Source organism: Poecilia mexicana, unplaced genomic scaffold, assembly GCF_051168715.1.
Source record: "Poecilia mexicana isolate PSO_F unplaced genomic scaffold, ASM5116871v1 scaffold_9, whole genome shotgun sequence".
NCBI lineage: Eukaryota > Metazoa > Chordata > Actinopteri > Cyprinodontiformes > Poeciliidae > Poecilia > Poecilia mexicana.
In genome coordinates, this window is record NW_028263378.1 from 17,110,255 (window position 1) to 17,138,248 (window position 27,994).

General features: G+C 41.1%; 1 protein-coding gene across 3 annotated transcripts; it reads right to left on the reverse strand.

Moving 5' to 3' along the window:
• Window positions 1-3: 3 nt before the first annotated feature.
• Window positions 4-27,993, reverse strand: acacb (acetyl-CoA carboxylase beta). 3 transcript variants are annotated; one of them, XM_014988231.2, is made up of 54 exons: window positions 27,789-27,993; window positions 25,739-26,258; window positions 20,740-20,872; window positions 20,507-20,645; window positions 20,294-20,403; window positions 20,108-20,189; window positions 19,936-20,034; window positions 19,699-19,808; window positions 18,726-18,836; window positions 18,423-18,632; window positions 18,158-18,328; window positions 17,879-18,040; window positions 17,634-17,797; window positions 17,186-17,336; window positions 16,990-17,093; window positions 16,819-16,900; window positions 15,442-15,587; window positions 15,204-15,354; window positions 14,973-15,107; window positions 14,693-14,839; window positions 14,428-14,616; window positions 14,252-14,352; window positions 13,306-13,394; window positions 13,095-13,219; window positions 12,874-12,987; window positions 12,679-12,792; window positions 11,785-11,874; window positions 11,568-11,686; window positions 11,163-11,186; window positions 9,776-9,916; window positions 9,545-9,644; window positions 9,350-9,457; window positions 9,211-9,267; window positions 8,620-8,661; window positions 8,289-8,504; window positions 8,006-8,161; window positions 7,509-7,712; window positions 7,273-7,428; window positions 7,070-7,192; window positions 6,713-6,982; window positions 6,504-6,601; window positions 5,318-5,438; window positions 5,125-5,235; window positions 4,438-4,581; window positions 4,241-4,361; window positions 4,052-4,148; window positions 3,876-3,972; window positions 3,654-3,789; window positions 2,840-3,017; window positions 2,644-2,756; window positions 2,379-2,533; window positions 2,115-2,285; window positions 1,716-1,852; window positions 4-976 (listed from the first exon to the last, which is right to left on the reverse strand). In XM_014988231.2, exons 2-54 carry the CDS (start codon window positions 26,236-26,238, stop codon window positions 844-846), a joined length of 7,257 nt encoding a protein of 2,418 aa, XP_014843717.2. In that variant the 5' UTR covers window positions 26,239-26,258; window positions 27,789-27,993; the 3' UTR covers window positions 4-843. The 3 variants fall into 3 exon arrangements, with proteins under 3 accessions (XP_014843717.2, XP_014843726.2, XP_014843736.2); XM_014988240.2 differs by lacking the exon at window positions 11,163-11,186; XM_014988250.2 differs by lacking the exons at window positions 25,739-26,258; window positions 27,789-27,993 and adding an exon at window positions 23,297-23,467.
• Between the last annotated feature and the right edge of the window lies 1 nt (window position 27,994).

Sequence of the window (27,994 nt, forward strand, 5' to 3'; positions counted from 1 at the left end):
CACTTATGTTGTTGTGAAGCCTTTTTTATTTTGTCAAATTCAACAGAGTTGACCACTCCAAATGATACGAGAACCGGAATCAATAGAAACGGTACGATATACAATGTTCTGAAAACAATAATCAATATTTACATTTTTATAATTTCTATATATTTATATTTCATCAAAACAAGAGAAAAAAACGGATTGATTTTGAAATATTTTCCTGACAAACGTTTTCCAAAAATTTTATTAAAACAGTCCAAAGAGTGGCATGTGACCTTATATGGCATCTATAAACATTTAAAGACAAACACTCATGTTATATTATAGGTTTAACTAGAAACAATAACTGGAGGCCGAAACTAAAGTTATTTGTTTTTTTATAAAGCCCCATTATACTTCAGGCAATCCAAAAAGGCAAATCGACATTGACTTCAAGTCATAATGTGCTAAATACAGCAAAGTGAGGTGTGCATTACAGTGTCAGGCTGTCGAATGGAGAAGAAGGCTTCCTGGACTGAAACGGCAAAACGTCTGAACTATTCGTTTAAACAAAAAGGCACCAACACACTTGTGGATCGTGGCGAACATTAAAAGGTGGCTCAGCAGCACAGACTTTCTAACACTGTTCTTGTGCGTTTGTCTTTTTTTTTTTTTTTTTTTTGGTGCAAAAGCAATACAAGTACTTCAGTGCTGAAATCCCCAACAATGTTCGATTAGCTTTACGTCCTGAACCTTTCGACACTAAAGCGACTCTGAGTTTACAACTTTCAACAGTACAACTTATTACAAAAAAAAAAAAAAAAATGTTTTTTTTTTTTTTTTTGTCTTTAACGGCACGACCTGATGAAGTCCAAGAGCTTAACTGGGACTGGTGCTGGTGGTGTCCATCGTCGCAAGCAGATGCGACAACGAGGCCCTCTGGGAGGGAGAAATGTTCTGGCTCATGTGGATGATGCAGTCCATCGCTATGTCAGGGTTGGCCTGCACCAAGCTGCACACAAAAACACAATGAGAGCAGTGGAAGGAAAGACAACAGAATGAAGGATTCAGTGAAGTCTACATTAAAATACACTGTGGTTATTTTAAAACTTCTGTTATGAATTTTGCTTATACAAAAAAAAAGGGAAATAACTGTATTAAAACTAAATGTGATGCAAGGCAAACACACTCATATCTACAGTTGAAAATAAAGAAACCTAACATGCTATATATGGTGTCCTCTATGATAACCTGACTCTTTATCCTCCAGAACTAAATCGCTCTGAACCTTTACTACGTGAATTCAAATGTCGATTCTTCGGAGTAGCTACTCCTGGAGTGTTTTCAGGTGTGTGGGAGAGAGGGAAGAATTTTGGTGATTTCCAGAAAAAGAATAAATAAATAATCGACCACTCTGTCACGGCGATAAGGGTATTTTGATGACAATGCAAAAATACAACTGTAACAAGAGGTGAGTGTAAGTCCTGGATGGAGACTTCCACATTCGCTGCATTGACAGCAGATGAAAGATGAACAGGAGATGCAGTGTCGGGTGTGACCTGCCATGTTGCACTCATAACCACACAATCTTCCCCCAGAGGTTACGCTCTGAAACAGGACTGAAATGCCTCCAAACTCTAAATGTATTACAGTGGTAAACGTTTTTTAAAAATGACATGTTTCCAAATAAAAGAGCACAAGAACTAAAGGAAACAGGAAGGCGTGGTCACAAGAAAAGGGGTCATACGTACCCACGGATGTGCTTTAAAGCATTTTCTCTTTTCAAGTACTTGATATTTTCTCGAATGACTGAGCGGGTGCCGTCCTCTGTGGACAAGTGCTTCTCAAGCCACTCCACCACTGCCTGGTTGTTATCCCAAAGGTAAGCCTGAGGAAGCAGACACTCGCCACATGACTTCAGTTCAGCTTCAACAGGCAGTTACATTTTATTACCACATGCCTAAATGTATTTCAACACTACAACCATTTAGAAATTTGTCAATTTAATTAAAGTAGAGCAAGTAAATTATCTCAATAAAAAAAAGTGCTGTACAAAAAGATTCAGAATGTGAACAATGTTTTTTTCCATAGATTACGTTTTTTTCTGTTTGAGCTGCCAAAGTGCTGAAGCTCTGAACGCACTCACACACCTTGACTGCTCCCTCCGTTTCAACGAACCATCTCCGCAGCATCGACTGCATGTGTCCGTCACTGAGGTCCTTGTTGGCCTCCATGATCTCACACTTGACCACCTGCTCCAGCAGGAGCCGCCGCAGACGCCAGTAGAAGAAGGTCCGCGCCTGTTTCCAGTCTAAAATATCCTGTTAAAAGTAGAAACGGTCAAATTAGCTTCAAAAAGCTTACTCGCCTTGAAATGTACGTCTTTTATACTTTTCAGTCAGATCCTAACTCACAGTGATCACCCCTTTCTCCTGCATTCTGCCCGGAGTGTCGTGCAGATCGACAAACTGCACTGCCACCTGGTGGTAGATGGGCAGCAGGAATTCCTCCCTTGCTTTGAGCTTCTTCTCCAGTTCCTTGATGTCCTTGTCAGACAGTTCTGGAGAAGCTGGAATAACAAAAGAAGGTCTTACACCTCGAACGTCTTTTTACTTCTAACGTAAAATGCGAACTTGAGAACGTTTTTGGAATTAGAAACAGAAAAAAAAAAGGCTTTACAGAGCTTCTCAACCAGACTGGCGTAGACTGAATCGAGTCTCCTCATTGTTTTCAGTAGGTCCTTTCTCCTGAATTTAATCTCCACTGTGCCCTCAGGCTCCAGCACGCCACCTCTGAATCAAAGAAACGTAACCACAAATATGAAGAACACGCTTAGAAGCACAGATCTCTGTCGAGAACCGTTTAGAAAACGTACCTGCTCTCCCTATCAGCATAGAGCTCCATACACAGCAGGTTGATGGTGGGATCTATTACCACCCAGGATCCTCCTCTCAACTCTGCATGGGGTGGGATGTACACCAACACCGGCTGGTGAAAAGTGTGCAGAGCGTCCACAATGTAGGCTCCAAACTTCAGCACCTGGTCATACATATCTACAACAAAAAACATGAACAAAGTTACTCCAGATCTACAGCATAAATTTGTAGTGTTTGCAGTCTTACTTTTGGTTAACTTCTCTTACAGACTGAAGAGTGAAAATGTGTAGGATGAAAAAAAGTTAACCTCAAGTGACCTAAGCACATTTGATCCTTCTTTATTTATAATACATATTTAAGTTTGGACATATGTAACCGTCGGTGTTTCAGAAACGAACTTTCTGATAGACAACAGAGTTTTATTACAGGAGTTACTTTGATTTGTTTCTGTCAATTTACAAAGGCGTTCCCCATGGATGAGTCCTCGGCCTAATTCTCCACACAGCGCACATAAATAATATCTGTAATATTTGTTACACAGTTGTAAATTCTGTCTCTCCATTTATCTTTAGGTTGATCATCATTCCAGGAATGATTATTATTCTCTCTGAAAACTAGACTAAGATAACTATGTAGTTAAAACGTGTATCGACAGAGAGAAAGCGACAGAGAAAATTAAATAACGCACAAGTAAAATCCCAGTTTCTCAAAGGGCATTCATGACCCACACATCCAAACTGAAACACACGCAGCTTTAGTTCAGTCTAAAACTGTTGCAACCAGAAAAAAATGCAGAACTGAGAGGATTTGCACCTTTCATCCCCCCGGAGAAGCCTCTCCAGTTGGCAAACACCATGAGAGGCAGACGTTCACGGTTAAAGTCACAAATCGCCTGAGCCGTTTTGAAAGCAGAATCTGGAAACCAAACTTGGCCAGCCTGCTGCAGAACCTGACGAGATCACAAAAACAATCAGAGTTTTAAGTTTTATTATTTAGCTCCTCAAAAAAAGAAAATTTTTAGAGGTACTGACTTACTTTAGATTCCGAATCCAGGTTTGCAGGATCTGCAGGGATGGTGAGCTCAACCGTGCGCGTTTCAACAGCGATCACACCAAGGGGGATTCCTCCCAACCTGCATGAACACAGAAAACATGTTCACATTACAGATGAATTTAGTTAATACACACAAAGACTATGTCAGATCAGTTTACCTCGCTCTTCCTACGACGACAGTTTGAGCCCAGGACCCCATGATCTCCATGAAAGAGTCGTGGTCAAAGAATCCGCTCTGCCACACGCCTCTTGACACTAAAAATTTACACACACACACAAAAAAAAAGAAATTATTGGCCTGGTTGTTAGCATTAGGCATAAATGCTGATTTGGAGGGCGTAACTCACTGGGGTGAGGCCTGCCGGCCAGCATCCAGCGGGGGTCGTAAGGGGCCTTAGTGGGAACAAACTCTATCTCTCTGTCTACTGGGTCTGTGGTTGCTCTAACAGGGACGGGGGAGTGGTTGTTCTGTGAGGACGTAAAGAAACGTCAGTGAATGACCTGACCGCCACAGCCGTGTTCAGATCCAAGTATTCAGCAGAACCTTTGGCATGTAAGAAAGCCACTTCAGGATGGTGAAGACGCCCTCGAAGTCATCAGGGACGGTCGTGTGTGTGACACCGTTGTTGTGCATGATCTGAATCCCCCCCAGCTGGTTGTTGGAGGTGTAGACCTCTCTACCCAGAACCTGGATGGGAAAAATAAACAGAGGCTGATGACTGATGGAAGAGAATAAAACTATTTATTAGAATGATGGTTAAAAGTGCTTCATATCCTGAACAATCTGCACTGGACTCACTGGCCGATTAAATTATCTGAATGTTATTTACATCACCATTATTAGTTTTATCATGCCAACTAATATTGATCATGTTAGCTTAATGATCATTTATTTAAAGTGTTCTTTTGTATTTATGTTCAGTTTCTTATATTTAAAATTAAGATTAGTTTATGGATCTGTATTTAGAGTTTATTATTGTGCAACACAGAGAGTAAACATTTACCAACGTACTTTATAGCAGAACTGAGCTCTAAATATTTCTATTTCTCATCACCAACCAGCTCACTTTGGCCCCCTTACACAATAAAAAAAACAAAACAATTCATGCTGCAAAAACAAAAAAAAATCATGACATCTACACAAATCGAGGTATTTGCTCACAAACCCTCTAAAAACAACATTTTTCTTTTAAGCTGATAAAAACCCCCAGGAGGAATCGGAAAAGCAAACCTTGTTAAGAGCACCAGCTCCGGTCAGGATGATGTGGGAGTTCTCCACCTGGATCACTCGCTGCCCCAAACGGACCAGATAGGCTCCGATTCCTATCGCTCGACACGTCACCTGTATGCAGGTCAGGGGGGGAAATCGGAAGGACTTGGCACTTTCTCTCCTCTGAGGGGAATCAGGTGCACGTCCTGCTCACCATGCTGATGGTGACGATCTCTTCGTAGGCCTGAGAAGATTCCCCCGCGATGGTGCCCGAACCGCGCAGGTTCTCAACGCCAAGACCTTCGTCTTTCCCAATGATGTCGGTGATAATGTATCTGTAAGGGGAAGGGCAAATTAACAAGGCACTGTAGTTATCCCATATTAAAAAAAAACAAAATGGTTTAAAACTTAATTCAGTTCTACTCATTTTTATATGAATTTCATGCCTGCGCATCACACCGACTCCACAATGAGAAGCAGGATTAAACATTTTGAGTTTTAAATTTATAGACCTTTCCAGACTACAAATTTAAATTTTCTCAATTACTAAACCTTTCTAACAACATCTGTGTAAGGGCAGTTTGTGTGTTTTCTTACACTATCTGGGCTTTACTGTCAGTGGTTCACTCTGTTGGACTCATGACTCACAAAGTTTGGGGTTTGTGAGTCATGAGTTTTGTTATTCAGCTCCAGATTGGACTGAATGACAAAACTTATACCATTGAAAGTATAATTATGATATAAATGTCATAATATCTACAGCTGTACAAATATTGAAGTATGTCTCGACTCTTGAAGCTGCTTGTACTCATGACGTCTTCTTCTTGTTTTCTTGAACTAACAGAAAGTTTACATCATGGTCTTCAAATAATGTGATTTTAAATTGATTAATGATTAAACTGGGTGAAACACAAGAACTACTTTCCTTGTTATCAATAAAAAATGAGATAATAAACTGATCAATACGACATTAGAATCATAATACTAGGAATAATAAAATATGACATCAAAATATACATTATTATAGCAGCTACAGACACTCTTGTTTCGGCACATTCATTACATTTACACCAATCTGGATATTTCGCAACACTGATATGTTTGTTTTTTCTCTTTTTTTCATCTTCCAACGATAAGAAGACAGTTTCTGGTGATAATTTTAAAAATGCTGTTTGTGGTGATTGCATGTCGTAATCCAGAGATGATTAAAAGTCTCACTTTGTCACGATTCTGCTGGAGCTTTAATATTAGAGTTCATAATACGTTTAAAAATTTCCCATACTTTTCCAGAACCCTGATTACTTAAGAAACCAAAAATACGGTTCGAAATATATCGCTCTCCAGCTTCAGTCAGATATTCAAAAAGGTGCTTTAATCAGAAGGCGAAGCAAGTTTTGCACCTGGACTCTCCTCCTTCCTCTACATGCTGACAGTGGACGGAGTTGGTGGAGCTGATCCGGGTGTAGTCCTGGGGCGACAGGTAAAGATATTTGAAGCCCTGCAGAAGAAAGTATAAGAAAGACCTTACAGAAATGTTAACAAAACATAATATCTCATTTTCTGTCACAAGTTAAAATATTTAAACACAGAAATCAGTTTGGGCAGCGACCTTGTAGGGGTCCGCAGGGTCAATCCAGGCCACCTGGAACATATGTTTGACCTCTTCTGCGAGTCCAATGCGCGCTCCGCTGTTGGCTGCGATGTAAATGCGGGGGATTCCCTCGGCCCGAGCCAGCTCTGACGCCTTGAGGAACAGCTCGTCCTCCTGAGGACCAAACGAGCCGATCATGTGAGTGATGTCGTTACAGATCACGATAATGTCTCTGCCCTCTGGGTACTCTGGGGTCTTCATCTTCATCTTAAAGGCCACCATTCCCACCTGAGGAGAAACGCAAGAATGAATATCAGCGTTTAGTCGCCGGGAAGAGGGCGGAAGTAGATTTGGATGTTCTTTAAAACGTCCTACGTTGTTATCCGCAGGCTGCCGGTTCATCTGAACGAGTCGACCTTCCGTGTCCAGAACGAGCTCCGTGCAGATCAGCACGTCTTTAGGACATTTGTCTCCAGGAACCCAAAGCTTGAACAATGCCTGAAATAACAATTTACAGAAAGTGAAACTGTGCAGGTCATCACAGCAGAAATAAGTGGAGGTCAGTGAGTAAGCAGCACCTGTCTGAACATCTCAGGGACATCGTATACATATGTGGTGCCCAGGGTTTGAGCCTGGAAGCGCTTGGCTTGCAGCAGGTCTTTGGTCACATAAGGAGTGTTGATCAGCATGCCGTGCAGCGGACCCTGCTTGTTTCCATAAGACTGAAACATGATCTGCACGAGCAAAGTCGAAGGGATGAATTTAAGCGATAAAGCGGAGATGACAAGATCTCTAATCAGTGCTCAGTCTTCACCTGTCGAGAGCTTGGGTCTGTGACTTCTTTATACAGACTGATGTCCAAGTAATAGCCCGATTCATTAGTGAGAAAGAGGCGGATAGGAATGGCGTTTCCAGTCGGTGTCAGGCGGATGTTGATCTTCAGCTCGGCCTGCAAGACGCGCAGTTTCCAAAGACGACTGCCGTAGCGCATCACCATGGAGCGAACCGACTCCTCGATCTGATGGACAAAAGATCAGGACAAGATAAACAAAAAGTAAAAAGCAAAGAATGTGTCAAATGAAGCAATAAACATTGAATTAAATACAGTAAGAAACTGCAAAGGTAAGGAGGTGGATGATGCACCTTGCAAAGTCAAGCACATTCCTTGAAACTTTACACATTTTTCCAAGTCATAACCTTAAACTGTGGTGAATTTTACTGATAAACCAGAAAGCTAAATAAAATGAGACACCGCTCTTTCTGCAAGCTTCAGTAATTCACAGTAAGTAGAAGAAATGACTGCAAACTGACTTTAGATGGGTCCATGATGACAGTAGGAACAAAGTTAAGGAAGATGTGATTGCAGTCTGTGCGAACGCTGGTGTAATTGAAGGCGACCTCCAACTCATCCATGGCCTCCAGCAGGAGCCGCTCCCCTTCATTTTGAAGGTACTCAAATGAAGCTTCCTGATGACAAAGAAAGCACATCAGATGCAACTATATTTTATACAATTTATTTTTTTTTTTTCTCCCCCTTTTAACAAAAACACAAAGTCAACCAAGCCAGCAGGCTCTTGGCTGAGTTTCTTCTTACTTTTGTAATGAGATCTGAGTGGCGCATAATTGCCCGGATGAAGAAGCGGTAGTCCGTCACTTCCGCGCCCTCTTGGACCCGAGCCGCTCCCAGGTACAGGTGCATCTTCTTGTTGGCGCAGGGAACTGCTGTCAGGTCAAAGTTCCTCATTCGGTTGAGCTCCAGCTGAAACGCCAGAGCTGGCTCCAGGTTTCTGTAAATTCGGTCCTCCTGGAACTGAAAAGAAGCGGCAAAACGGAGACGGGAGAATCAACATCTGTTTAGATGGCCAAGGCGTTGTTTTTCTTTTTGTTTGTCTTTTAATACAGTGGTTAAGGTAAAGTAAACTCACCTCATCTCGAGCCCTGAACGTGAAGAACTTTGGAAATTCTCTCTGAATCGAATAGAAAACAATTAGATAAAAATGTTAAGAAAAAGTTAAAATATGTATTAAGATGCTCATCGACTGCAGTTGTTAAAATAAGTCCTTGTTCTTACCTTGTTACAGTAGTATAATATTAAACCTGCTCAAATACTGGTTCGATATGTGGAATTAGTTTACAAAATTAACTACAACTGAAAATTTTCTGACATTTGCTAAACCATGTGGAATAATCTCCACAACGTGTATTCAGCAGCTTTGGCAAAACGTGGTTATCATTAAGTTGTGAGATACATGTCATTTTTGTCTTGTCTTGTTTATCTTATCCTTACTCTTGTGTTTTTCAGGTTTATATATTTGCCTCCCATCGTAACCAGGACAACCTCATTATTAAATGAAGCAAAACAGGAGAAGATTTATTTAAGATAAATGTTAGTTGTAATATAGTTAAACAATAAAAGAGTGTTTTGAAGCGATCACAGTTTAAATATTGTAAAAACAAATGAATGTTTAAAATATATTAAAGAAAGAGAAAAGAAAAGATGCTTCAGAAACGTTTACCTTCTGAGTAATCAAAAAGGTCATTCTCCTGATCCCATACTCAAAAAGAATGGCTTTCTGTAAATATATGTGAAGAAAAATTTGGCTTATTAAAAGTTGAAATGAAAACGATAGTCTTATTTCAGACACGACCTCTGACCTTTGACTGAGCGAAGGCAGTGAAGGCCTTCACCAAGGCGTCGTCGTCCTCCGTGTCTGCTGTTTTTATCGACACGTTAATGATGTGGATGGGGTTCTCCCTGTTGTTCTGCGGAGAACCGAGGAGAAACTGGCGGCTGCAGAAGCAGGTCACGTTTTTGCTTCATGGCAAATGCTTACAGAGCGACAAACCCACCTTCATGTTCTCCTCCTCGTAGAAACTAGAGCAGGACTCTAAGAACGAAGCTCCCTCCACGAGCTGTTCAGCGAAACTTGACAGAACTTCATCAAAATTCCTGAAAGGATCAGCAAAAGTAACATCCCAGTTACTTATATATACATATATATATACAGTGTATATATATGTATATATACGTGTTCTTCACTGTAAGTGCTGAACAGGATGAATCGTTTAGAGAGCGGTGACCTTTTGAAGTCGTCAAAGCACTGGAAAGCTACCATAGCTCCCATTCTTTGGCAAGGTGGAGACAAGGCTCCGTCCATCAGCAGCTCACTGCTCTGCCGTTGAACCTTAAACTGGCCCAGTCCGCCTGCTGCCACAGGAAGCCTAAACCGGAAACAGAGCTACTAAATGATCTCAGGGAGAGGAAGTGCTTCGAGGAAATGTGCAGAAATTCATACAGAGAGCAATAAAGCAGGTAGAGATGTTGTCTTTTGTTTAACAAAGTACAACAAACTTTACATGAATGAAACCTGCAGAGTCCAGGTTATACAAGTCTGAAGTCTTAGTCCTTATACAAGTCCAGTGTGGGTCTAAAATCCCATTTATAGCTTTTGCTATGGCTAGCAACACTGTTCACAACAACTAAACTTCTCAAAATTTCCTGTGACAAACATCCGTATTCAACCCAGAGTGAGTAATTGGCAAAATCACATTTTACTGGATTTAAAAAAAAATGTTATTTTCACTTTTTTGCCTGGTAAACCAGTGCTATTTCATGGTAAATCAAGGCTATTTTACAATATGTTTGGCAGAATTCCCTTTAATCGTTTAGCCTGGAACTGACTTCCATTGGACTGGATCTCCTGAGTCATGAAAGTGGTTGGACATGAGCTGGTCTGCTGCTTTCCTGCATCAGTGACAAAGTAAAATCTCTAGCTTGGAAAAGATATGGCATATGCAATTATTAACATATGAAAAGAACAATGAGAAGATCTTTGATCTGATATGAAGTTAAAAAGTACATATATATGTATAAAATAAAAAAGAAATCACAACATTTTTTTTAACTAAATCCCCCCATAAGTCACAAACATTTCACTTCCTCATGTAAATGTTTAACCAATTAAAATTAAAATCTCCCATTTTTCATACCAAAGTCATAAGTCCTTGATTCCTGTTCAAGTCCAAAATTCAAAAGCCGTCAATTCACGTGCTGAATTAAAGGAAATTAAGAACCGCTACCCAGAACAGATTGCCATGAAATCTTGAGACCTGATTGAGATTTTATGGTTAAAATCCAATTCTGGAGGTTGCAAGCTCAACATTTAGCAGCAATCACTGAAATCTCAGGCTTGAAGGTTTCTTTTTGGCTCGTTTTATTTCTTTCACGAGAAACATAAGACAAATAAAAGTTGGGTTTTTGCTCAGAAATGCTTTACACACACAAAAAAAAGAGAGAAGCAATGACAGGACGACTAGAGAAGCTTGGCTTGTAATGTGAATAAGAAAGGGCTTGTTAGAAGAACCTTAAGTGGACGGCAGGGAAAAAGCGACATCCAACATGCATTGCTGTGAAACATTTATAGAGACGATGGAGTGCTCTGTTTGGTGGGGAGGAGCTTTACTCTACCTGTTCAGAGTAGGGCTGCTCCCTCTGAAATAAGATGATTGAGATGTCAATATTAGCAGAGAGTGATCAAGGGGAACCTGAAGGTACCTTTGTGCAGAATGAGTAGATTTAAGCATTCTCTACAAAACTGTGCACATTAATATTATTACTGAGTGGGAAGAAAACCGTTTGCATTCCAAGTTAGCCATAAGCAGCCGCGACCACAGCATACAGACTGCTCTCCGCCTTCACTACCGAGTACGAACCAACAGTTCAGCACTTCAGTCTACACCTGGTCAACATCAGGAAAAGGTCTCAACAGAGAAACAGCTTTACATCCTCTAACGCTGTGCTAACGTTCGATCTCGATTCACATGTGGAAGAAAGAGGGGGGGCAGGTTGCGTCATCAAAGGGAACCCCATCACCTGTTTGGATGCGATGACGGCAACATGAACTGGAAGTCGACGGCACACGTTCCGTCCAGCAGCTGGTGATGCTGGATGCTATTCAGCTCATAGGCGATGTATGCTCTGCGAACATACACCTGGGAGCGTAGAAAACACAAGTACCAGTTAAAAATACAGAACTATAAAGGAGTCAAAAAGAAGAAAAATCTATCAGTTTGACTTTGATTCTACTTGCCTCCAAAGCAGCCATGCACACAACTTGATTTGCGTGATAGAAGAAGTTGGGCAAGACGTCAAAAATTGAGGTTTCGGAGAGAATAAGTTTCTGTGGCCAAATAGAAAACGCACTCTTTAGTTGATGTTTAAGTTGCAGCAAAGAGACTGTCACAGGTATGTCTCCACACAAAGCTAAACCTTTGGGTTGCACTGCTTAGCTTGCCAGGTTTGGTGGGTCTCAGTGTCAATAAAATAAAACACATTTTATGAAAGTTGCTCATGGTGCACTTCAGTTTTGAATACCTGGGTATTGGGCTGAAAGATGTAAAGTGTTTTAATGCATCAGAGCCGAGACAATCACTGTTTTTGACAATTTTGGGATGACGGTTTAATGTCTTACACAGACTATGTGAGTGCCCTAACAGATCAGAAAATAGGTCAGGTTATCATGCAGTTGGAGCCACATTATAAATTCATCAAGTCAAGGGGAGTGAATATTCAAGACTGCATAAAAACAAATGTCTGCAAAGTGTAACTTGCAGGTATGACCAATAATACTGGTCATTGCTGCTACCTTTGAGTAACATCTAAATTTTGATAAGTGAGAACAGCAGCTGGTGATGCTGTGGTGCACAGTTAATCTCATAACTCTGGTAGATTAAGATTTAAGGTAATATTTAAATTTGACCAGGATGCTTTTTCTAAGATAAATAACTTTGAGCTTAGCCATATATTCCTAAGTTGTGAATTTCATGTCACAATCTTCTCCGATATGTACAAAAATCAGTGAAAGCTGGAAATCACATCACATAAGCTACAGTCTCAAACACATTATTTCCATAAAGCAGCATGTCTTCACACATCATCGCAAGGCAAACCAAATACACAATGAAGAGATGGACGTCGGTGTCACCTTCAAGTTTTCTGGGCAAAACTGGTGGCCGTACATATCAATAGCTGACAGGAAGATGGACTCCACCTGGTTGTGTCTCAGTTCATACGATGGCATGTGGGAGGCAATCAACACCTAAGAGTTGATATGTTACTTCAGCAGTCTTGTTATGGTGCTACAAGATAAAAAGTACACTTTTTTTAGTAGGGAACTAACCTGTCTGGCTCTCAGAGCGACCTTTGAATTTTCCATCTTGCTCAGCTGTGTGAATTCATTTAGAATAGCCATGAGCTCGTCTGCAAGGGTGGCATCACGTCCACACAGCTGGTCCTACACAAAGTCCCAAACCCACATTACAGTGGTACTTCTGATCAGACCTCTTGATGTACAAAAAATAACAACTTTAGACCATCTGTGGCGGAGGAGGAGAGCCTTACAATGAGCATCGTCACCAGGATGTTTTTCTTGGACACCTGAGCGTGAGAAAAGATGTAGTCGAGCACAGGACTCATGTCGGGTTTGTGCTGCTCTCTCAAGTTGATCACACACTTATCATAGTGAGCTGCAAGAGAGAAACGTGGTGTGAGTGTTTCAGCTAAACCTCAACTTGGGCGAAAAACGTGAGGTTAGTAAAGCGAGTCCTGTTACCTTGCTGGAACTGCATCTCGACCTGCAGGTACCGCTTCAGCAGATCAAGAACCACAGATTTCATGTAACCACGAGTTCCACTGCGATATCTGAGCAAATATAACATTTCTGTCATGCTGTATGTCTTGTACCGTTTCAAACTCGCAGAGCAGAAGGGGACAGTGGCTGATTATCAGACCTTTGCAGATACAGATAAGATCAGTGAATAATATCAGATTCACATTTAAGTATTGGCCAGTCACAGATCAACCCAACTTAAATGGGGTAGCTTTATCTGTGCGTCCCTAAAAACATAATCAAATAAAAATGGTCAAAGCCCCTAGAGCAGTGGTTCTTAACCTGAGTTCGATCGAACCCCAGGGGTTTGATGAGTTGGTCTCAGGGGTTCGGCGGAGCCTCTGCCGCGGAGGTAAAGACACACTGTGTAAAGTCGTGATGACGCCCCGCTTTGCCATCACTTGCTCCAGAGGATCACGTTACATTGCTTAGCCAATCAGCGCTACGGGAAGGAGATCCACTCTCAGCATGGATTTGAACTTGTGTCTTTAATTACTTCAGTAAAGCTCACAGTTTTGACCAAATTCTGTAGTCACATCTTTTCGGGGTTGGTACTGCCTCTAGTGGTGTGGGGGAGGTAATACAACTAATATAATTACATTAATAAATCAGAATACCGCAAATTATTTTCTGTGTGTGTGTGTGTGTGTGGGGGGGGGGGGGTTAATGCGCCTATGAAACTGGGGGGTTCGGTACCTCAAAAAAGGTTAAGAACCACTGCCCTAGAGTCATCACACAACCGACTATGAGCTTATACAGAAAGGATCTAAACTGGTAAAAAATAATGAGATATCTGCAGACAGGCCCAGGCTAGAAATTAAATAACATGTCTTTAAATTAATAGTACTTTCAATATTTTTGCAAAAAAAAAAAAAACTAGACAACTCACCTCTGCACCAGCTGAACAATACTTTGAGTGTTCATGAAGAAAACTTCCCGGTCAGCCTTCCTCTGCAGCGTGGCTGCATGGCTGTCTAAAATGTTAGCAATCTGAAATCAAACAGGTAAAATTTATCAATAAAAAAAGCAGTTCAAAGTCAGCATGTGGTCACTGACTGAATTTACCCTTTGACTGGGGAACTGGCAGAGGACAGAGGTGATGTTGCTCGCATACTGAGCCATGACCTTCCGGATGTCCTTCTCCACAGCAGGGGGGATACGGCTGGCCACGCTGGTCATGATCTCCTGAAGCTCCAGCAGTGGAAGAGACGGATCCCTCAGGGTCTTCATCAGGGTCGCGACCCATTCTTTCAGCTGCGCAAAGGGACATGAAAATGTCACGTGTTTGTATTTTTCAGGTGTATTTGACAGCAGAGTGGTAAATACAAACTTTTGTGCTGAAGTAAGGCTCTTCGAGGCAGTACCCGTCCATCACTCTGACCAGATTTTCGAGCACGTTGTGGAAAACCTGGTGAAGCTTTTCCCCGACCATAGGCAGCGGCTGCTGGGGCGGCAGAGTAGCTGTGTTGAGCTCCACCTGGAGCAGGGGCCAAAATAAAAGAAAAAGAAAAAAAGCACTGCCTTAAATATCAGCGTTAAAATCACAAAATAGAAAAAAAAAAAAAGAAAAAAAAAACAATCTTTGTTTCATAAAGTGACAGTTAAAGTACCCTGTGTATACTGCTGGAGTCGTCCAGATCCATACGCGCCGTGACACAGCCGGGCTCCAGAACCGCCCCTGGCCTCTTGACAAAGTGTATACAGCCAGACTGTGGCACGGTCAGACTCATCACCATCTTCATCACCTGAGAACAAAGCACATTGAAAACTGGAGTAAAATGTAAACGGACAGTAACACAAACAGAACATTTTTCTTTTTTTCCCCCCAGAATCAGTCAAACCTCAATCTCTGCGTAAGGTTCTCCTGCAAAAATATGATCTCCATCCTCCACGGTGTACTGCAGCAGTTTACCAGCAGAGGGAGACCTCAGCACGGTGGGATCCCTCTCCTTCTCAAACACACAGGTCTTGTTGCCGACAGTGATGCGGTAGCTACAGCGATGAAACAACGTGGGAAATGAGCAAACATGAGGTCAGGCAGACAGACGAGTACAGTGGGTCTCAGAGTGAAAGTCTTGCCTGTCTACTTCCTCCTTCATGTATGTGGTGTGGCTGTTGCCATCGTAACACAGCAGGAGGCCCCCGTCGTTCAACCTGTGGACGTCTATCTCAATGTCCGAGCCGTTCATGATGATGACGTAAGTTGTTTGGGATTGGCGAGCCACCTGAAGCCAGAACACAGGACAGTTTATAACATAAAGATTTTACATAGGTCTTTAACTTTTTTTTTTTTTTTAATAAACCACAAACAATGTTTTTTTTATATGGGATTTTGTGTAATAGACCGACATCCACACAAAGCGGCGCATGAGGATCAAGTGGGGAAAAAAAATAATAAATTCATCCTTCTTTACTCTAATACTACTCTACTACTACTCTAATAATAAATCTTGTGCCATCAGATACCTTCAGTAGTTACTTATTTAGTAAATAGAGGCCACCAGTGAGTAATTTCATCTCAGAATAAAACCATCTGATCTGTGAACCTTTCAAAAGGTTTGTTAAATATTAGTGAAGCATCATGAACACCAAAGAACACAGTATGCAGGCCGAGGGAAAAGGTTGTCGTAATGTTGGAAGTAAGGTTAGATTATGAAACAATATTATTAAAAAAACACTCCACCAACCCTTAAATCATCCTCCAAAAATAAAAACAAGAAGAGTATGGCGCAACCGCAAACCGAGCAAGACCTCGGCACAACTGTGTGCATTAACTGTGTGCATTAACTAAAAGGCCAGGCAAGAAGAGCAACAATTTTGAAACACCACTTCAACTTTGCTGCAGAAATGAGTTTGCAGGACAACTATCAGTTGAAGGCTTCATAAATATGACCAATATGGAAAACTGTCAAAAAAGAAAGTTACAAGCAGCTCCTTTTGCAGTTTGTAAAAAAAAGAGAGAACAACTAAAATGAGCTGATGTGTTCAGATAAAACTTAACCTGAGTTAAGGCCTACAAACATAATGCTATGTGCAGCAGAGAAGAAAAATGGACCGATGATGACACATGGTGGTGGCAGCATCATGATGTGGGGATGCTTTTCTTTGGTCAGAGTTGATGGGAAGATAGATGAAGCTAAGCACAAAGCAATCTTGTTAGTCTGCAAAAAACTTTGGAAAGTGCAAAGGTTCACATTGTAGAAAAAAAAATCCTTCACACACCCTCAAAGATACAATTAAATCATATTCATGTGTTAGAATGGTCCAGCCAAAGTTCATTCAATGTGACAGAGGTTATTATGCAAGTTATGACACAAATAATGCAGCTGCATTGGTCTATCACATAAAATCTCAACAAAACACACGGAAGTTTGTGGCTGCAACAAGACAAAATGTAACAAAAAAACTGCTAATGTACATCATCAGAAGGTATTAATGCAAAAGTAGAGGAGCTACCTTCAAACAGTACTTGACTCCTTCATATATCAGGTCGACGTTGACAGAGTTGAGCAGGCTGTCTGCCGCCAGCACCTGGCCTCTACAGAATGAGAAGATAAAAGCCCTTCATGTAAACCCACAGTAAGTGAAACTGTGAAACTTTGTTGAGGCAGGAGAATATCTGCTGACCTTTCTAGGGAATGCAGGAAGTCCGACATGCTCTTCCTGAAGCTGGCATCTGCAACATGCAGAGCTCCACAAACGATGCCCAGCATGGTGTCTGGTCTCTCTGCCTGCAGAAGGAGGACCGTTCTCAAACACAAGGCAACCACAAAAAAAAAAAAAAAAAAAAAAAAACATCCGGCTCCAGAATGAAGACTCTGACCTGCACTTTCTCTGCAATGAGGTGGTCCAACCAGCCAGTGTCGATGTCATTGTTTCTGAAGCTTTCAGTCTCCAGAAGCTTGATGAGGTATTCCACCGTAGTCCTAAAGTCTCCTCTGATGGACAGCTCCTTCATCGCGACCACCATGTTTCTGCAGGACATCAGAAATGCTTTTCAAATATCGGGTCGTCTACAGAAGATGTTCTTAGAAATTTCACCTTATATAGATTTATTGCACACGTTTTATTATTGCATTAATTAGAACAAGCGTGTAAAGGTTCAACACAGTTGGCAGGACTCAGTTTGCACTTAGTTTTACTACACTAGGGGTTGTTACAACATCAGTATAGATATGACATTATTTGGTCATGACTCACATTCAATAAAGCACCCAAAAGGCTGTACTACATAAAGATCAGTCAACAATAAAAAAAAAACAGAGGCTTACGAGATGGCTTCCTCTCGGTTCTCTCCCCACGAAAAACAGTGTCCAAACTGGGAATCCGCAAATTCGTGGAGGCCACCAGCGGCCCCCACACTGAAATAACCCCAGACGTTTTTACTGCTGCGGAAGTTCAGCTCCTGCACAGTCCCAGAGCTGGGCTTGAACCCCTGAGGATGAGCCAGTGATCACAATCAGTGGGGAAAACAGAAGTGTAAAACAGACAGCCGTGGGCTGAGACGAAACTTTACCTCGTCTGGATTCTCGCTGGTGATGCGGGCTGCAATAACGTGCCCTCTTGGATTAGGAATGCAGTCTGGCGTTTCAAAGTTGATGACGGAGTCACCCCACGGACTTTCCCCATAAAGCACTCGGATATCCTTAATTCTGTGCAGAGGGATGCCCATCGCAATCTACCAGATTAAACACAGACGGTTAAAGACCTGACTGTCTTGATGCAAGGAGGGCCCACAGTTTTCATTTGCAACATTTTTTTTGTTGACTTCTTTTAAATCACAGCTGGAGCCTACCTGAAGTTGGGCAGCTGGCAAGTTTACATCTCCGATCATCTCCGTGCACGGATGTTCCACCTGCAAGCGAGGATTCAGCTCCAAAAAGTGGAAGCTGCCGTCTTCTGAGTAGAGATACTCCACAGTACCGGCGCTGACGTAGCCCACCATCTTGGCCATCCGCACTGCATACTGGGTTGGAGAGAGAGAGAAGAAACAAAACTGTTCTCAAACACGGCAAAACTTGAATCGGCCACATAAAAAGTAAGCGCGGACACAAGCTGACCCGCTCCATTTGCTCTAAGGTTGAAGGGGGAGCAATGGTGGCGGGAGCCTCCTCTATGATCTTCTGGTGCCTCCTCTGGATGGAGCAGTCCCGTCCAAACAGGGAGATTGCATTTCCGTACTCATCTGCCAGTATCTGCACCTCCAGGTGCCTTGCATGCTGAGCCAGTTGCATGATAAAAATGGGTGATCCTGGAACCTCTGTCTGCACCTGCGGTCACAGAGGACAAGAGAAGAGTTGAATGCAGGGAGCGAATTGAAGAAAGATAAAATGTTTTGGCTCATGAACCATAAGAACACAAACCTGTCTGAAGAAACTTGGGAATTCATCTGAATTTTCAACTTTTCGGATGCCTTTTCCACCTCCACCCTCAGAGGCCTTGATAACGACCGGATAACCAATTTTTTCAGCTCCCTGAACAGAGAAAATATGTTATAGCATTTGGCAAAAAAAACATACTGACTGGCAGCCTTGATGAAGATGCATAAAAAGCCTTAAAAATAATATTTTATTAGAGAATCATATTCACAGACTGATTGTAACTAATTATTATATAAATGTCCAATTTTAATCTGAAGATATTTATTAAATTTCAATACGTAACAGATTTAACTATGATGAGAAAAACAGAACTATTTCTGGTGGCCATTCTTCAAAATGAAAAGAAAAATATCATTCAAGTTAGAAAGAAAACAGCTACTTGTCAAATTGAGTAACCAATATGGCTTCAAGTTCTAAGAATACAATGAAAGTTGTCTGGATGAACTACAAGCTAAGCATTTCTGAATTTTAAACCAGTGTCTCATGCTACGCTTTAAAATATCGAATTCCAAAAATGTTTTCTTTTTGTGTTTCAATCTGTAAAATAGTGAAAAATATATACCAGCTTGTGTTGCTAATAGTAGTTGGAATCCCCCCCAAAAAGGCAAACTTGCAACCAGAACACTTATAACTCTACAACAACACTGAGCTTCCAAAATATCATCAGAAATGGTTTAGCAGACACCAAATCAACCCTCATCTAGGACCATCTTAGGTCCCAAACCTAAATACAAATAAAAAAAACCTGTGGTTTGAGCTGAAGAGAAGCTGAGGAGGATGCAGGACTCTGGATGATGTAGAGAAGTTACACAACTAGTGATAGTCAAAGATCTCTCTCTATGCATGCAGGTTGTAGAAAGGACTAGCAAGGTGATCATTTTTAAATGACTGTTTTTTTTTTTACATTTATTGTAAAATAAGGCAAAATAGATTTTTTGTTAATTAATACACTTACGGCCAGACCATCATCTACATCATGAACACAGCCCTCTTTATAGATCTCTGGAGGAACGCTGACTACATATCCCCGTCTTTGGTCCTCTTCTGTCCACGCCACTCTCAGACCTGGACACATTAAAACATAAACAAGCGTCCAGCAAAGACCCAGTCTGCAAATGTTGGACTTTGTAAAAAAAAAAAAAAAAAACTAGGCCTGTGTGAACTTTGCCTGTGAGGCCAAGTAATGACTCACCTGATCCGCTCCATGGAAGTGTGGGAATGTCAGCGCTCTGGGCAACAATGGACGAAGCCACCTTATCCCCAAGAGCCCACATGGCTTTACTGGATGGACCTGAGAAACACAGCAAGGTCAGACGGATGAAGAGAAGGGACTAAATCCAATGAAGCTTTAAAGGGAGTTTTACCCAAGAATGTTATCCCTGATTTGTTCAGGAGTTCAGGTAGCTTTGGGTTTTCAGATGCGTGACCCCAGCCGGCCCACACAGCCTACATTAAAACAACCAAAGAATAAAACAATATATGATTATTTGGGACTTCTGACTGTTAGCGTGGAGATAATGAAGAATTAAATAAGTTAGACAGAATTGCACCTGCACTGGGATTCTTTTTGCAATGTCTACAATCAGCTCTACGTTGGCGTAGTTGTTATTGTTGGTGCCACCGGGCACAGGCACATAATGGTCAGCCATTTTTATGTATTCTGCACAGGAAAAAAAGTGTCAGACTCGCAGTTTTCATTAGATTTTCACTGTAACTTGGATAAGATTTGTGGTAATAACTGCTGAGCAACAGAGCACAATGACCTGCGTTAGCCTTCAAGTCTTCAGGGGTGACCATGACCACGAAACGGATGATCCGCTCATTACGAAACATCTCATAGGACCAGCGGCGAATAGAACGCATGCACTTGACTGCTGCAATGCCATTGTTGGCGATCAACACCTGCGTCGTAGAAATAGAAGCTATACCGATTAGCCTCCGGAAGCTGCCTCTGGATAGTAAAAAAAACAAGCAAGATAAGCACTTTTACTCGTACCTTCTCTATGATCCGGTTACCACCGAATCGAGTGACAAACTCAGCAGGAGAGGCCACCGTAAAATCCCTCTGGAGATCCATCTTCCTGTGTTCACGTCCTTTTTTCACCAAGTGAGGACCAGACATGCTAGGCCTACACAGGGAAAGTTAAAGGTCTGTAACTACCTGCATTTTGTATGTCGAAGGAGCACACAAAGAGTTGAAGTGAATTACAGCGCTGAAAATCAAAAACCAGAGGGAAAGTTCAATGGCAGAGACAGACTGTGCAACTCCTTTAGTTCTGATCTTATCTCTAAAATGACACCATTATGTAACTTTCTATTAGCAACACAAACTTAGACAATTATTTACTCGGGATTTCACTTTTCATTACGTTTTAACAGTTTTGAAAGTAACAAAATGGAAATATATTGAACAAATGACACACTGATGTAGACTTTTACCTTTATTCCACTTTCTAGTCACTGGGTCAGACTGCACATGTTTTGCAATTGGACTATATAAAACTTTGATATTGAGTAATGAGGAAAGTTTCCCTTTATCATTAACTCTGGGACAGATCTTTAAACCTAAAGTGAAGAAAGCAAATGAAAGACAATAACTCCCAAAAAACACTCTTATCGCTCATATATGGATAACTAAGAAAATCTGAAAAAATAAATAATTAACTTTAATATTTATATTAACTTGAATGTTGAAGCCAAAGTAATAAATATATCAAGGGCAAATGAATGTTGCAGAGTCAATAAGTTTTGGCTCATTTAACTAATTTCACAGTCGATTGTAAGAAACTTAAAAAAAAAAAAAGGGAAATTCTACAGAAATAGAAATTATACTGACAACAGGCAAACTAATTCAGAGAAGGCTTTAAAATGCTAGTTTCAAAACCACTAATGTTTTTTAATCATACTATTTAACAAACCTTTACATGAGAGACCAGGAAAAAGTGCAACTTCACAACATTTTCCTCAGCTATAAGTAACCCAGCCCCGTCTCCTGTCTGTTTCTAAATTTAGGCCTACAGTTTGTGCTAAAATCAAAATAACAATAAAATAATCCATGTTTAGGATTATTAGACTGGAAATAATTTTTATCTTAATGTGGTCTCGGTTGAAACACTTGTCCACTTGTCCATTTAATACAGTTAAATTATGACTCAACAAAAGTTAGTACACTTGTTCACTATTTCAAAGTGTAAAATAAATGTCACAACATTTAAATTAAGAGCAAATATGGATTACTTTTTTTTTTTTATCTGAATCTTTCATGGAGAGACTTTTGAAGTGTAATTTTAATGATGGCTGATTACCAGGCTTTTGCTGAACTGCAATCATCTGAATCAGGTGTGTTAAAAAAGGAAAACATCTAAAACATGAAGGACAGTGCGCCTTTAGGACCAGGGTTGGGAAACACTGAACTAGACGACTGGAAGCAACAAAACGAGTTCTAAAATATATATATATGAGAATTCAGGAGCCTTTTGGGGACTGGCTGAGTGGTTGAGCCCTAAGCAGCAATTCAGTTTCCTTATTCTTTAGGCTCTGCTCTTCAATCAGTTAAACAAAGATATAATAACAACACCAGCCGCATCAACTACAAAGTTATACTGTAGATTGATTCGTAGGAACAGATTTTAAACGTACTGTGCATGACATAGATAATCTGTTACCACTATGGATTTACCCCAACTTTGACAGCCACTGCTTTTAACACACTTCACACTCATCACCGCCAAAACTAATAAACCATTTTCTACTTGTTTGGCTACAAAAACCATAAAAATCAGATTCAAAAATGTTTCAAGTACATACCATTAGTATCTGAGGCTTCTCTCTACTGTTGTCAATGCATTAGGACCTATTTACCCTATAAATGTTCGGACCCGCGTCGGATCTGAAACACACCTGCGAGTGTGAGCATTACTGCGTGTCTGAGCTCTTGTGAACTTTAGCTGTTGTACTGTACCTTTCGCTGAGGAAATACTGCCCGCTATTAAAATACAGCCTGATAACGTTTTTTTTTTTTTTTTTTCTTTACAGCTTTGAGTTATTCACAGTGGCATGGATGCAGCATGGAGCAGGAGAGGGTCACTTTAAACGGGCTTGTGCTGTATTGAACGATTAGACTGTAATCATAATCATGAGGAGGGTATTTTAAGAAAAACCGCATGTGCAAAAACAATGCCAGCTTTTCGCAGCACCGTTTCATGACAAAGTCACACCCAGCAAGTTATTGGTTGTGCACATCCTTCCTCTAAAACCTGACAACCGTAATGTTTTCATCATTTCCTTAAAACTGAGCGATGAAGTGAAATGACCTGTGTGAACCCCAGCAACCAATCTATTTCCTGTTTTAACGTGTCTGCAGAAGTTGCTACAGCTGTTGTTTCAAACTCTCCCAGCATGCACCTATCAGTTATTTCTTTCCGTATTTTTGTTGAAACTAGAAGCTAACTGTTTGCATACCAAACAAGCAGTACCAGCAGCAGCAGCAGCAGCTATCAAAGCAGTGGGTTAATCAGAGAGGAGAGTAAAGCCTCTCTCTAAAAAACACTCACCTCTGGAGGTAAGGAAACAAGTTATTTCGCTCCATTATTCACACCGTTTTACAAAGCTGAGGCTCTTCAGCGGATCTTTAGAGCCATTTCTGCACAGACCAAAACAAAGAGGTCTCCACACACAGTCCTTCCTCCTGGATGCCAGCCAGCCTCCTCCCCTCCCCCCTCCCACATGAACAGCAGCACAATATCTGCAGATCCTCTGAGGCACATTGTTGGCTGCTCATTCCAAATATGCAACGATGCAGAGACCACCCCCCGCCCCTTCTCTGTTTTAACTTGGATTTGTCTGTTGCTTCTAGACTTAAATGTTGTCTTTTATTATCATTGTTCATGTTCCGCAAACTCAAAGGAAAAAAAATCCTCTAGTTGACATAAAAGCTGCAGGACTTCAGCAGAGGTACAGCAACAGAAATCATTCAAGAGATGCTTTGTCTTGTTTTTATGTCTAGATAAGTTGGTGGTTAACAACAGTCCATCAGCTCCAGACTCTTTTACATAAAATATGACATATAAACCTAAAAATGCAAAAGAGCAGAGGTTCTCAATGAGCAGATAACAGAATGATAAACAGTTCTGACTCAAACAATTTCATCAGTAGCTGTAAAAACTGGAGACTGGAGGCTCAGGAGATCAATGAATTTTGTTGATTTGGGGGTTTGAGACTGAACTGTTATGGATTCTGTTTTCCTCGACCTCTTTTAGCCTCTTTTATCTGCTTACACGCACACGCTGCAGCTTACATAACCATGTTCATGCGTGGCTGTCGGGCAGTCATATGTAGACAGATTGAAACTGATTAGACTACCCTTTAGGGAGGGAACAGATGCAGTGAAGAATAAAAAGTTAAACTTGCGCTAGAATCTTTGCCTCACTTGGTTACATCCATAAGGTGAGCTAAGTGTGGCCCCAGCGCTGGACGGTGAATGTAACTCTGTATCTGATCCATTTGTATGACATGTATGGCTTGTAACATTTGATCATTTTTCGGCATTAAAGCCTGTTTTTTTTTAATATACAACCAAATCTCTTTATTTCACAATGTAATTTACACTGAGGGGTTCTGGTCGGGTCCTGAAACTGGTTAACGTACCTGGGTTGTGCACAGAGATAAAAATGAATGAAATCCAACAGGACCCACCCAGAACCAGCAGGACAATGACTCTTAAAAGTGAAAGGTGGCTCGGACTTAATTCAACGGTTTACAGTGACTCATATGTGCAATAAGGCTTATAAGGCTTTCGAATTGGGCTTCTTTTCTGCTTCTATGACTAAGGATTTCCTTGCTTAGTCTGCCAGTTAAGCTACATAGTCACGTTTTGATAAATTTGCACTCGTACCACAACTTTGCAGATGATATACTGAACAAAATAAAAAGCTTGGAGCGTCGTTTTATGACTTAACCACAGCTTTCTCCCCCCCGACTCGTCTCCTGTGCAAAATTAAACATTTTCTGCAGTTTTTGAAACATTATGAAAGATTAAACTCAATAAATAGTTGTCAGGTTTTAACCTTAGGTTCCCCACATTGTTGAAACTGACTTTCAATTGTCAGCGTAGTCTAGGAGTTTTTCACAACTTTTTCAGCATCTGGACTTATTTAGATCAGCAACGTTTTAATTTTTTTTTTCAGCTATATCAGATCATTTATTTTTCTACATGTGTAACTTGTGAATTTGTCAAACACAGAACAGAGTACTGTAGATTAAATGCAGACCTTCAATAAGCACAGTTTGCTGTTTTTATTGTGTTTGTAGAAAGATCCCAAACAGAGGATTTAGTGTCACGTCTAACCTGGAAAATTATGCAAGCAAATTTCACATTTTCCAGACTTTTTAAGGCTGCAGTGAAACCCTGCATGATCTATTCAATATTTTTTTTAAAGTAAAATATGATCTAAGCCATTAAAAAGCAATAATATTTCACAGTGTGCATCCTACCTTGCTCTCTTTCATGATGGTGGTTACCGGAATGAGCACGCCAAGCAGAGCACATAGCGATAAACTGAACTACTCCCCTGGCCCGCCATCAAACGAAATCCCTTCCAGCCTAAAACAAAATATCCGCTAACTTCAAAAGGTTTTGCAGAAAGGGGTGAAATCTAAAACTCAGCTAAAGCCCGATTACTGTGTTGTCACCCAGCTTGCACAAACTTCAGTTCTGAAAGTCACAGGCCGGCGCTCTGGTTCCAATAATAGAGCCGAGATGTTTGGCAGCACTAACACGGCTCTGTGTGGTCAGGTGATAACAAGGGGAACAACGTTTCGCCAGACACTATATACGTGCTAAACTAATATTAGACCACTCAGTTTCAGAGCAAAGATCAGACCTGGAAGACGATCCTGTTACTAGAGGTTAGTCAGAAACTTTAGAAAGTCACATAGCAGAGCATTAAAACTGAGCCCTGAAAGTGGGAACTGGATCGACTTTAACAAACTCTTACTTCAGCACTGAAGAGCTGGGCGGCAACACATCAGCAGGCGCCAACTCAGCGGCGGATTTTGGAGCAGAAGCCGCAGGTTGAGATGCACCGCTCGGAGGTTTTGTCACCAGAACTTCGTCGTCTGAGGAATTATCCTCGGATGCTCCGAGGAAGAACTTCAGACGCTCCCTCGCCGCAGCCCTTGGGCTCAGCATCGGTGGGACGGTGTTTGCGGGTTTCTGGGTGGTCTGCAGCGGCTGCCCTGAATTTACCTTAAGGGAGGCCTGCAGAGCATCAGGCTCTGCTCTTTTGGCTGAAACATCTGCAGCCTCACTGCTGAATTTGGATTTGGGAGCAGCTGTCGACAGGAAACGTTGGCGTGAACGGGAGCTGCTCACTGCAGTGGAGACGTCCTCCTCTTCTGATTTCTTGTTTGGCCCAGGCATCGCTGCTGTTATGGTTTTATTTATCCATAGCAATATTAATATCCAGATGAATGCCAAAGCTGGAAGCAGAAACATTTAAAGACATCCTCCTGAGGCTGTAAGGAGGACAAGATGGAGATAATCAAACGAGAGGAAAGGTTTAGTCTGATTTCATCGTAATTAAATGAATTCGTAATTCATAATTAATTGCCGTAAATAAACAGGAATCGTCATAGTCCAGCCCTAAGACTCCATCACTAACTCACAGGAGCCACCTTTTGAAGATATTTTCTGTCATTTGTAATTTATTTTTCTGAAAAGAAAGTGTGGAAAAAAATCAATTAAACTTGGCAATTGAAACTAAATCTGAGATTTTATTTTTAAGCCAGCCCTATATATGAGTCCTTAAACAGCCTCTAGTTTCAGCTGTGTGTCTACATTAACTCACAACAAAATTAATTATGGTTATGATAATTGTCAGAGATGCAGAATCAGTCGTGTCTTATGTCCTTGTCTTGGACTTCAGTGAACTGAGAAAACTCTTTTTTTTCTAGCCGTATTTGCTTCTGTTTACGACCCTAATCTGAAGAGGTTTCCTTTGAAGAGATAAGGAGTCAGAAACTCAGAGGTTTCTGGCTCATATTAGTCCATTTCATGTGAGCAGGAGTGATAGTGAAAAGCTGTAGCCTCTTCCCTGTTTATCAGTGGGTGTATGTGTCTCTGAATGGCAGCAGGATATGAAAGGAGACATTTCCCAACCATGCGGGTCCAGTAAACAGGCTGCTCTAAACAGCTGACATGGGAGCTAAGTGTGGCTGCTCAAAGTGGGCCAAAGGTCAACTCTGAGAGGAGAAAGGAGATCACACAAACTGTGGTTACCATGACTTGGATGGTCTAAGTTAAAACCTAAATGCACTTTAAATGAGTTACAGCAATTAAAAAAAAACTGTAAAGATTGTTGCGAGGGTAAACAAGAAGGTGTTAACCCTCTCTGTTAATATCGGCATCGCATGAGTGTTTCTTTAAACACATTTAATTTCTAAGTGACAATGAAAGTCTTAACGAAGCAAAACAGCGACTGGTTTCTGTACATTTTGTTAGCTAACATTGAAATTAAGTGATGTTACCGTTCAATTCAACAGAGTTTAGCTCCTTGCTGACCTCAACAGACAGAAATACACAACATATCAGACTCCTGTTGTCTTGTCATCTGCGGGCTGATTTATGTTTATATCCACAATCTGACTCTTTCGAATTATGAGCTTAAAAATAAGCACCACAAATGACTATTTTTCAACGTGATAACAGTGCTAACATTAAAGGTGAAAAGATACGGTTACAAAGTGATCAGTCATATGTAGCAGTACATTTTGATAATTTACTTTCACTGCAACAAAAAAATAAGCAATTCTGCTAGCTGCTAGTTTCGCGAAATATAACGTTAAGTAACTGATATGAAACTCATAGTTTATAAGTATAACTTTATAAAACTTTGACACGTTTTTATAGTATTTTTTTTTTTTTTTTACCGAAAATAAATCATTTTTGTTTAACTGGGTGGGGAGGAATAAGGGGCGTCTCAGCGAAACCCGCTAGCCAGACGTTTATCGTTTCCCAAGCCAGATGCAGACGTGAATGTCACCTACCAACAGTCACCGGCGTGTCCTCCTCTGTCCGCCCGGGTCAGCTCCTCCTTCTCCCGACAGGGATAGTAAAGCAGTCCCATGGAGAGAACCCTCAAGCTCCTCCCAGAAACCCAATCCTACAAAGATCGTTTATATATACAACACGTCTCACTGTTGACGTGTTCAATCTGACCATCAGATGCTACGCGAGAATCTGGTTGATATTC

What these genes read in the sequence shown, in the direction of transcription:
- acacb (XM_014988231.2), bottom strand. Translation starts at nt 26,238, where the DNA reads ATGTTTCTGCTTCCAGCTTTGGCATTCATCTGGATATTAATATTGCTA. An exon ending in GAGTCAAGTACTGTTTGAAG is followed by an intron (nt 15,588 to 16,818) that starts GTAGCTCCTCTA and finishes TTCTGGCTTCAG; the next exon opens with GTGGCTCGCCAATCCCAAAC. An exon ending in TGCTTTGACGACTTCAAAAG is followed by an intron (nt 9,645 to 9,775) that starts GTCACCGCTCTC and finishes TGATCCTTTCAG; the next exon opens with GAATTTTGATGAAGTTCTGT.